The 12,246-nt window shown below is 32.9% G+C and overlaps 1 protein-coding gene across 2 annotated transcripts in view; it reads left to right on the forward strand.

Annotated features, from left to right (window-relative positions):
- Positions 1–12,246, forward strand: part of LOC106122637 (tolloid-like protein 1) — a 41,988-nt gene that overhangs the window by 25,632 nt on the left and 4,110 nt on the right. The window contains exons 4-8 of one of the 2 annotated variants that reach the window (XM_013318729.1): positions 7,770–7,841; positions 10,181–10,355; positions 10,686–10,712; positions 11,337–11,548; positions 11,812–12,019. In XM_013318729.1, the coding sequence (XP_013174183.1) occupies positions 7,770–7,841; positions 10,181–10,355; positions 10,686–10,712; positions 11,337–11,548; positions 11,812–12,019 (694 nt within the window). The remainder of the gene's footprint in view (positions 1–7,769; positions 7,842–10,180; positions 10,356–10,685; positions 10,713–11,336; positions 11,549–11,811; positions 12,020–12,246) is intronic. The other variant, XM_013318730.1, reaches the window with a different exon arrangement.

A 12,246-nucleotide genomic window follows, 5' to 3' on the forward strand; every position in this document is an offset into this window, starting at 1 on the left:
CTTTTGTTCTAACACCTCCGCACATCTTGATGTCGAGTTAATAGGTCAGTGATATAGATCAGGTCAGTGTGAGACACTCGTTTGTCGAATACCTAATGAGCAACGATGGCCCTTATCAGCATTTTTAAATCATTTCCGCATGGTAGAGTAGTGGCACATAAAAAGCGTGTATACCTAATTCCTATAATACGTTTATTATTCCTTAATTCGCCCTTAATAAATACTCGAAAGTGAAAAGTCAATTCGTATTTTTTTACTAGTTAGATGTTCATTTCATCATGGTCAATTTGAACACAAATTTAAGTCCCTAAATTATTATGAGGTTTTTAGTGAATATTTTAATTTTTTACTTTAAGTCTTTTTATCGGATATTTTAAAAGCACGACCGTTTTAGTATAAAGAAATTGGGTCAGTTATAAATATCTATAGCATCGGCTTAAGTGAGGTGCCGATATCGAGATGTCGAACGTAAGGTACGTGCGGGGGATGTCCCTCCTTTTGTTTAATACTCCATTTGAGGACGCCCTCCATGGATTATATTAAAGGAACGTGCTTATAACAATATTGGATACGACCACGTCACGACAAAAACCTTTTTTTGATTGTAAAGAAAAGTTAAAATTTAAAATATTTAATAGACAATTATAATATTTATTTCTCGAAATATGTAGAACTGAACTAAAAACTCAATCAAAGCTTTGTGTTTATTTTTACTTGTCATTTATTTTAAAAAAAAATTGTTGTTCATTTGATTGACTCGCTTTTTATTTTTAACACTGCGTCAAAATAACCAACAAATTAAATCGTCGACTCGTCACCTCGCAATTAATGCGACGTCCACACTAATGAGAGCCCCACGCATCGCCATTTTGCGGCGCCCCGGATAAACAAAATGGCGGACTCAGTTTCCCGCCCTTGATGCAAATCATTTGCATCCATTTCCATTCATTAACGAGAATTAAATGTAACTGCTACTTAAATTGCAATGTGTGACATATTTTATTTTGTTTTTTTTTAAGATTCACAATTCAAAAACCATTATCGGTAGCTTACGATTATTAAATTAATCCATAGAAAGTTATAAACGTGATGTTCAGATCAAGGATCGAACATTAATTACAGCAGATAGAATTAGCGAATGTTTAAATTGTAGAAAGTACTTAAATAGTATACAATCTTAAGTATTTCAGTATGGAAAATTCAACTCGACAAACATAAGGTAAACAGTACAAATAACCAAGCAATTTTCCCAGAGATAGTCGTCTATCTAATAAGATTTCCCGTAATTACATCGTCAGTATGGGGAAGGTCGGCGGTAAAACCTCCCCATCCCTAGTACTTCGAAGCTTTAATACCCTCAGGCATACGCCGTAATATAAATTCTTGTAAATAATAATTTTGAAAGCTTTAATATACTTATTACTTAGTAATTTGATGAAGAGAAAATTTCGTATTTTCGTAGAAATTCATTATTATAATTTGGTTATTAAATTACATCAAGAAAATGCGTAAATTTATTAGTGTTTTTAATAAAATATGCTGAAAGTGTTACCAGCAAAAAAATTCTCAGAACTTACTAGATTACTAGTTTTATTTAAAAAAAAAAACTTTATCGTTTTTATTACTTGTTAAAGACAAAATTGTAAAGTCGATGAGTCTACTTTGCATTGCTCTGTTAAAAGCAAATGCAGACAGCGAAAGCTCTTCAAATATTAGTCAAGAGAGAACGAGATAGAGATATTCTCAAACACCACTTGCGCTCAGTTTCCAATTGTTAATAGAGTAGTGTAGAATATTTCAGTACAGAATCAACTCACGTGATGGCTTTTGTCTTTTTATGTTACCATTCGATAAAAAATGTTGCCTATTTTATTTTTCAACCAACTTATGCTGTACAATGTTTAAAATTGAAAGGGAAATTCTTCTTCTTCTTCCAATGCCTCTCCATTACTGGAGGTTGGCCATCAGCTCAGCGAACCCTTTCCTGTCCTGTGCCAAGCGAAAAAGTTGTTCAACGCTGGCAATATTGGTCCATTCCCGGATGTTTCTTAGCCACGACTTTCTCCTCCTTCCAACTCGTCTTCTGCCTGCGATTTTGCCCATCATAATAATGAATTGAAAGGGAAATTAATGTAGTTAAATTAGTCAATTTAGTATTAGTTTGTCAATCCACGCAATGTATTACAATTACATGGAAGATACTTATGGTTTTTTATAATCTATTTAATTTTATTTCCAAGTGATTTTTGTACAGTATAATAGGTTTTTAAGAGCAAGTCCATTAAAAATATTCTTAATGATGTTAAATACAAAGTAAATTAACCTTTTCTTTTAATATTTATTTTAAAACACAGCACCAACTAGTATAATTAAATTCACACACACAAGAGCGCGGGAAAAGTAAGAACAAAAGCGCGCCAACAATAGTTTCCTACGTTTTGCGTCTCCTGCGCGTTAAATGTTTTGTTATTCAAGTTGCCAGCTTTGCAAACGGTTTCAATTCAATTGTAAATTAGCATTCACGTTAACCGTATATACGGAGGTATGTGATGTGATGTAAATTCATTTAACTTTTTTTTTAAAGTTATGCATTGACATCTGTCAAAAGTGATAGGTGTTGCCATTATTTTTATATGAAAAATAATAGTATTGTAGATAAAAAAGATATGAACTTTGGAGATTTAGAAAATCATAGAATAAATATTTTCATACTACATTTGCAAGCAATAGCTTTTATGTATATCAACATAATATTCATAAATTGTGGTCGATAAATGTTACATATGTTTTAAATTTCTAGCAAATCCGCTGCAATTAGTGATTCGCATATAACACTCGCCGCCATTTTGAAACCGCATCGAGTTTAACATAATCTAAGTTTTAATTAACCATATGTTAACATCGAAAATATATCCATTATGGTCTTTTGTTATGAAGTTATGAAGATTACGCTAGAGACATTTGTGTCCAGGATACACATAACTGAAATGTTTATGATTTTTCTTATGTATTTGTCTTTGTATAAATTAAATCGTAATACAAAAACCAAATTCTCCTGCTTTGTGGGTATTAACATAGACTATTATCGTATTTGAAAGTGTCTACAGATATTTTACGTCCATGGGCGTCGTTGAACACCTCGGTGTTCCCGCTGCTCGTTTGCCCCCTTCTGTTATAAAAAAAAAATTGTCCGGCAGCTATAGGTATTACTATATTTCAAAGAATGGTTAACTGGAAATTGTATTGGATTGGTGGTTTCCATTAAAATAAATGGCTTTTCCCTGCTATGAAAAGAAACATTTATCTATGTTAGAACTCATGTTTTCTTTTTTTTTCAGAAGAAAAGTAAGTAGTTAATATAATATTTATAATTAGGCGAAAACATTAATAGGCGTATATTTCTGCATGAATACAAAAATATGTCTTACTTCTTACTTGTATTATAAATGTGAATGTTTAGATGGATGGATGTTTGTTTAAAGGTATCTCCAGAACGGCTTAACGGATCTTGATGAGATTTGGCACAGATTTAACGTAGTCTTGAAGAACACATAAGCTACACTTTTTCTTAACTCCGTGGATGTAGTCACGGGCAACAGCTCGTGTAGCATAATTATGTGAGATCAAACGAGACAGTCTATGAATAGATATCGATTGGAAAAATATCAACGTAAATACTTTGTTACAGCGATAACTTTACTCGAGGGAGACATCATAGATGTATTTCATAACATCTTACAATGTTAGAATCTTTTCTACAAGTTTCTGATTTATTTACTATAGTTATTTTCTGTAATCAATCTGTTATAAAAAGTCTAGATTTCAAAAATAACTCCATAAATCGAATGGTGTTCTATTAAAATTAATAAACATGATTATCTTTTCAACAATGCAAATTTAATGTATTCAATTCTCAAGCTTACCGCTTGACCCGATGTAAAACAAAAGAGCAATCTACAATAACCAAGGGGAGGTGCGGGTAGACTGGGCCACTGCCTACTCCACTCTTTTCATTCGACTTTCCTCATAATTATTTAATTGTTACACTTAATGACCAGATATTTTCATTATGAAAAGAAAAGAAAACAATTACGTCCTTATAACAATATTGCGTACTAACAAATAAATAAATAACCAAGTAACCCAGCGAGCGATTAACCACTTGCGACTGCTTTCTATGAGAGTCATTGCTTACAGAAATACCAGTTGCAATATTCGTTGTGGTGAAAAAAGGTTCTAAAACGTTTAGTTTTAAAGAAAATTGTAAGTGCTTTTGTTCCGCTGTATTAAATTGCGACCTCGGCGGAATCTGAGAAGGTCCTCGTTAACGGATCGTTTTCTTCGAAACTCATGAAAATACCGTCGCTCATTTAACAACAGGAAAGTTAAGACGTGGTTAAAATAAATCTTTTATAAATTGTTAATTATTATTAAGTTAACTCACAAGTTTCTTTTATTTTTTAAATATTAATAAAATAAATATAATACATAGATTCCTCGTTATGAATAAACTTAAAAAGTATTGAAATATTTTTTATTATTAGTTCACTATAAGAAATTAATGTAAATGCGGTTAAATTTGGCAAAATATATAGGCCAAAGCCGGGGTGGGATACTAGTCATTTATAGAAAAAAATCCCAATAAAACGAAAAGTTTTACCTTAATTATGTTTCAGAAAAGTTTTCACCAAAGTTAAGAACAATCAAACTTCGTTTACTTAAGCATTTTGACAGATCAGAGTACTTGATTTTGTTGTTTTATCGTTTAATGAAACTTCAAAGGGCAGAAAATGTTTTCACAAAGCAGTAGACATATAAATTTGATACAAAATGAAGTTAGCTACGTGACTAAAAGCTTTTCAGATATATTACAAGCTCCATCGAAAGACGAGGTTCGAAGGTTTAATTTATTATTAGCAACTCGTTCACTTGAAACTTAGCTATAACTTAGCTCGAGTTGGATGAAGTTGACCGTTTGAGTTACAGTAACTTAGCGAAGAATAGATGAAGTTGAGAAATAAAATTTTAATACGCTTCTGATAATCATTTATTTTATGCAAGAGTATTCAAATCTTAACTATAGCACTAGAGTTCTTTATTGATTTATTATACTCTGAGTGAAAATTTAATATAGGAAATCTACACTAAGGAGCTAACTCAGTGGTCATTAAGATACCCTACCCTGACTTCGGTTGTTATTGGTAAAATGTGCACGATTGTCATTTTTCAATTTTAATTTATAATTTGAAAACTTAGCTAAATTACAACCATTTCTAAGCTTTCTAATTATAATAGCTTTTTTGTAGTTTCACCTATCCAGATGTTTGTTATTAAATCTTGTAAATTAAATTTTACATACATGTGTAAATCGCGTAATAATGCAATATTACAATGACATAGTGATGGAACTAAGGCCATGGGAACTTTGCAAATTATGACGAGTGATAATTTTTTTTTAATTAACAAGAACTTAATAAAAGTTTATTTTTTTCTTTTACTTATGTTATGTATTTTAAATATTTTTTGTTTAGGCGACAACTGTTGAACTTAGACATTAAGCATTATGTCCACTCATTAATTCAGTTTCGCAACGTTCAGTTAATTTTGTTTACATATGCAGTGAAGCGCTTCGCCGCGCAGCAGTGGCAAATCACAAACTGCTATACCGTTTCCTGAATAATTTTACATGAAGTTTTAATAAAATAACAAAACAATAAATCGTCAAAAGTTTCATTAACACAAAAAGAAAGAGACACACAAGAGAGATCATAGATTGAGGTATAGTTTTAGTCCTTAATGACTAAACACGTTGTTTCGTTTCGTTTCTTTGTATTTTATTAGCAATGTTGTTTTTTTTTATAGGTAGGTCTAACGTGTAATTTATCAGGGCAGTGTGCATATGTAGTCATAGCTAACTAACGGCTCCTCGCGTCCAATATCCGGCAAGATAATCAAGATGGCTGAACATCCGGAGCGGCCATATTGTACATCTGCAATTGTCATTATCTCGAATCGAGTAACTGTGAAATTTGTGGTATTTGTATTTATTTATCGTTTAATTCTTTTGGTATCAACGTGGCTTTTTTCTTTATAAGCTAAATATAAATATGTAATAGAGAAAGGCTCAAATTCTGTTCTTTATGAATCTGTAATATTAATCCATAGACGAAAAATGACATCGACAGCTATTCATATATTTTTAGTATCGTTTCCATGAAATTCGACTAAATACTTTTGACTGAATTAAACACGGTCAGAATAATCTTTAAGCTAAATATTTAGTACGGAATATAGACTGTATTTCGCGCCATTTATTTTTATAGAGCATTTGCTTCGGTAAGCAATAAAAAATGTTCGCGGTAAAATGGAAAAGCGCGGGAACGATTCGACCGCGGCTCTCAGTTATCCCACACGATAAATACTAATGCTGGCTGGTTTCGAAATATAAAAACAAAACATCGGTTTTTATTAACATTTGTAACCGGACCGTTTATCTTAAATCACTATAAATATTTTCATATACGTAAACGTAAAACAGATTAATTTTCAAACCAATAATGGCGATTAAAATAAAAATGTGACATTGGTCACATTAATCATTTAAATTATGACAATGTTTTAAATAAAATGTGTCATAAAAAAACTTTTTTAGTAAAATATATTTCAATTTATGATATTACATTCTCGTTGGAAACCGCAGATGTATATAAGAACCACCCGTCCGTGAAAATAGGTCGCTACTGTAATTTTTTCAAAAGAAATTTCCATTGAGTAAAGTCCCACATTTCAATCCCTTACGTGAAACCTAAACGTGATTTTTTCTGAGTTGAAATACATACGTACGTAAATAGGTGAGTTAGTTTATTGAAAAATATAAAAAAAATCATTCATAAAATTATGTTACGGAAACTTACGATGATTCCTAACTGAGGTCACTTAACGATTCTGAGTGCGAAATTTACGTCTTTAAAGTTCATAGTATTGTATAGCATCGCGTGTTGGTGTTGCACAACCCTTGTATATGAAGTAATTTAATTAAAGCGTTAGCAAGGCGATGCATTGTTATAGTTTGAAGTATCGTCGGAATGCTTCACAAAACTTACACTAAGTTGACTACGTAGAAACTTAGTTGTTTATGAACTGTAACAGAATTTCATCAAACATTTCCGACGTGGTGCGAAAGACTATTCAACTGATAAATTCAATTTAGGTTGGACCATTTAAATTATCATCATCATCATCATCAGCTCACTATACATCCCCACCGAGGGGCTTGGAGCCTACCCTAAGTGAAGGGTGATTAAGGCCATACGCCATATTAAATTATATTAATGTCTTAATAAATATAACATTAGAAGTACTTAGTTATATTAAAATTATTTGAAATTTTCCCTGCCGAATTAGTTTGGCTAAATTTGTAGTAATTTCACTACAACATCCATTTTAATTCAAAATGATTTATCGTATTGGCTGTTATGTTACGCATTAAATTTTAAGATAAATAAATATGGAGAAAATTTAATTAAAACGAATGTTAGTTTTTCTACGCTTTAAAAAGAAATATTTTTTGTTTTTTTTTTTCTCGTCGCAGATAAACAAAAGAATAAATTCAATTCTACCATCAATAGAGATCTTTCTTTATTTTCATTTGTCTATGTATCGAGGTGAAGCTGAGGCGGGTCGCTAGTATACAGTGAAGTATATAATACTTTTAAGGTTAAAATTTTAAATAGAACTAAAGCCTTAGTGACGTTGTTGTTTCTGTGCAGCGATCGCGAAGGAGGCTACGGAGCCTTCGAGCCCGGCCTCCATCGCCGACGCCTCGCCCACTAAGCTTCCAAGTACGTCCACACTTAGTAACATCAGCTATAATAAGATCTCTGCACATATTTAATGTCTATATTTAAGATAAAAATAAAAAATTAAAAACATAACGTAACATTTTTTGGCATTACTTTTTTTTGGAAGTAAATATTCAGTTTTAAATTAGTTTTATATTAATGATAAGAGATCTTGTTTTAGCCTTCGCCAGTGTTTCACGTCACGCATTCAAATAATCATAGCACAACAAAAATATCGCACAATCCTTAATCAATTCCATACTATTCGTACGCTTTAAAAACGTATCTGGCTGCAAAAACCTACCGCGATAGCAAGTTCATTTTTACTCATTAAAAAAAAATAATTGAAATTTGTAACCTGTGTCACATCGTCAAGTAAAGTGAAGTTTTCATGTTTGAACGTATAAAAATTAAAATGCAAGAGAGGTTCAATATCATTTTTCTGCTATCTTCTCTGTCATATCAGCGTGAATATTTTTTTCATTTCATAAGTTTGAAAAGGTTAAATAACTTTTAAGGGACACAAACAGAAATGTAGTAAAACCCGTTCTGTCTTTACCGCAAAAAACTTTTATAAGTACACTCTTTCATCTAAGTTTATTAATAGAAAGTTATAAGTAAAAGAGAAAGGTTGTGGAAATTAACCACAGTGTAAAGTAGCAAAAAGTGCTGCAAAAATTTGTATTAACGAAGTTGTTACCGGAGTAAGCCGCAACGTAAAGCGCTACAACGGCGAGAGGGAAAAACTTTTTAATGGCGTAAAGCTGCTTACGCTGGTTTTCAATCACGTCTTACCTAAGTGTGAACCTTTATTAGCACCCATACATACAATAAAACTGAAAAATAAAATATTACTAACTACTTCATCTTAGCAACAGAATATAAAAGACTTTCAAATGTTGAAATAAATACCATGGACAAAACTGATATTTTTAAAACTTGTTGAATTTGAATTATCATCAAAAACAATTAACTTCACTTATACGAAGAAACACTGAACTTGAATTGAAATTGAATAGCGAATTTCTCTCAAGGTTGTCCTAATTGCTAAATACAATTTTATGTGATATTCAACCTCTTTAGTAGCAAGTGGCTTCTTTAGTTAACTGGCCGCGGAGAAATCAGACTGTATAAAAAAAATTGTGAAAAAAATTAGAGAATTGCGCGGGAAAAGTGTGTGTCAAAAGTAACCTCGTTTTCACAAGCTATTGTAAATATTAGTTTTATAAAGAAAGTTACATTTATTTATTTAACAATTTATGCACAGTAGTGATTTGCTAATTCATATACGTTTATACAACGGCGAAAATATTACATTTTTGTAATGGCATTTTATGATGTTTCAACAGTTTATAGGTAAGAAGATATGTTCATTACGTTTAGAATTTTAAAATTATAAATTGTGAAGTGATTCGCAAACAGATTATATTGGTGTTTGCAAAAGTTTATCCTCAATACAATATAAAATCTCAAATGTAAAGTTTTAAGAACGGCATAAAAAATGTTTTTTATATTTTCTCGCATTCCATCACATCGCAATTTTTATGAACATTAAAAATTGAAACAATAGACAGGTCCGCGGTTGTTTCTGCTATGAATTTCTCGTCAACATTGTTTTTTATTTTCTTATAAAAACATAGGCTTTCGTAGTTTCATATTTTTAATTTGAAAGTTAGGATTGCGGGAGATGAATAAAGGTTTTCATTGTCTTTATATTTATGTAAAATAACTATAATTCGATAATAGTGTAACATTTATATCTATTGTGAACAAGAGGAATAGCAACATTTTAGTAGAATTTAAATTTTAAGGTTATAACATCAGACAATAATAAAATAAACAACACTTCCACTGTTTGATGGTTTTTGTACACAATTATTTATTGGTTTAAATCCACTATAATGAAAAATAATCTATCAAGTGTCATTTATTCAAAGTTAACCCAAACGCGGGAAGTTGAAATGTCACCGTTGAGTTGGGTCGACATTTTGGCTATGAAAAACATCGAAACGTAATAGACGGAGCAATTTTACTCAAGTAAAATCGTATAAGATATATTCTATAATATATGTTATGATTTATATATTATTTGTTATTCCTTCGATTTCTAATGTAATTTAAATAGACAACCGTTATGACTACATATGCTGAATATTCATCTAATTTTCGAATAACAAAATTATGGTGTCAAGAAATATGAAGTCACACCTCTTGAATTTCAGCTGAGCAGACATTTTTAACAGCCTAAAGAGTCACTATCGCTCACTTAATTGTGGATAATGACACGAAGATTTTCTTGCTTTTTGTTTACATCTCTTATAAGATATGTTTGTGAGCAGAGTGCGACGAGTCGTTCGTGAGCCGGGGCGGGGCGGTGAGCGGCTCGTTCCACGCGCCGGAGCTCGTCAACCCGAGCAACACGAGCCGGCAGTGCCTGTACACGTTCGTCGCGGCGCCCGGGCAGCGAGTGCTCGTCGAGATACGAACATTCAACCTGCGCGGCAAACCGCCAGAGTAAGGACACATCTTTACCCATACTACACTTCCAAATAGACGAACACTGGCACTTAATAATAGTAAGGGATATGACATATTGTGGAGGAATTAAATATCCTTAATAACTGGCTACTTGTGTGGACAGATATCTCTGGGATCTTATGTTACACTTGTATGAAACCATTTGCAAGCTAACTGGACTGATGTAAATTGTACCATAATGGTGTCTTAATATACCATGAACCATAAACTATATTTATAAAGGATAGGAAAGATATGAAAGACAAAATCTCTTCTTGCCGTTTTTCTTTAATATCGTCATAACTGATTGTTAACTTTTTTTTCAAGTGGAGCCGCAGTCGGAGAGCTACCAGCGTAAGTTTTATAATTTCTCTTTCCTATTTATGTCAGATCTTAAATATAGATAAGTAAATAAAATAGGAAATGAGTTATAGCTAGAAACGGAATCGGGTCAAACTATTCTGATATGTGCGCCCGGCATTTGATTTATTTACCAATTGCTTCCTACAACATATTTATAGTTCGGGCTTAATCTTTCTAATGGAGGTGGAGTTCGCAAACATTTGGGAGTTAGTGAGAACTTTGCCCGCCATTAGCAAAACTGCAATAACTACAGAAAGGGACGTGGACTGATAAATAAACATGATGGATTTACACATGTTGGAAGTTTTGCTTGGATAATAATTTAAGGTCCATTTAGTAAACTTTTTTTCTAACAATTATTTTTCTAAATAGAATTTATACTAGTCTTTAATGATCGAATTTATTTAATATCCTGGAATCCTGGACGTCTATGTAGAAATTGCCCCTTGCCTTTGATGATGAATCAGTTATAACCTTAACCGCTAGATGGTCGATAGACAAGCATTACCATCCCTCGCATTCTGTTTGAAACAGCAGAAACAACATTATGTCGGAACCCACTGTAAGACCAAATGAAACTAAGCCTTAATTCAAAGTGTATGGGTGTATGTTCAGATGCATGCACGAACACATGGACATCTACTCGGAGATGACGTCGCTGGAGGCGAGCGAGCTGGTGAACTCGGCGTTCGGCGGGCGCTACTGCGGCCCCATCCCGCCGCGCCGGCGCGTCTCGCTGCACCGCGCCCTCGCCCTCGCCTTCTACACCGACAAGCCCTACACGCCGCCAACGCTCTTCACTGGCACCTATCGCTTCATCAACTCCTGTTAGTTCTACATTCTACAATACACCAACACTAACAGTTTAAGGAATACTGGGATATTACTACTGGCACACTTTTGACACATCATTCCCTCTTCATTGACATCCTTTTCGTTGTCTAAAGACTGAAATTTTCTAAGGCAAAATAAAATGAAGCATACGAAAATTGGTGAATGAAAAAGATAAATTAATAATAATATTTCGTAGTCCTTTTTGTCTGTTTTCATTGATTTGGAAGTACAATAATTACTATCTGGTATTTATCAGCGGAGTTCGAAGTGGGGACTCCCGTACCGAACACGCTGTGCTCGTTCGTGATCGAGGCGAGCAAGCGCAAGACGGGTCTGCTGCTGTCGCCCACGTACCCCGGCATCTACCCCAAGGACATCAGCTGCAACTATCAATTCATTGGACAGCCCGGACAACGGATACGCCTAGAATTCAGAGACTTCGATCTATTTTTCGGAGGTCCACAGTAAGTATGATTTTTTATTAATGTCAATATAAATTTTAAAATTATTTTTCATTACAGCGATTGATCTTTGACTTTCAAAAATAATTTTCCGATATATACCATGAAACTTGTTCTATCACATATGCCATCTTTATTTTCATACTTAAATGTAGCAATCAAGTAAGTGGCCACCGGAAATCGCTAAAATTGGAAAGCGACCGCTGCCCATAGACTGAGGTGTTGACTCA

The sequence above is a fragment of the Papilio xuthus genome, unplaced genomic scaffold (assembly GCF_000836235.2).
Source record: "Papilio xuthus unplaced genomic scaffold, Pxut_1.1 DF826923.1, whole genome shotgun sequence".
NCBI lineage: Eukaryota > Metazoa > Arthropoda > Insecta > Lepidoptera > Papilionidae > Papilio > Papilio xuthus.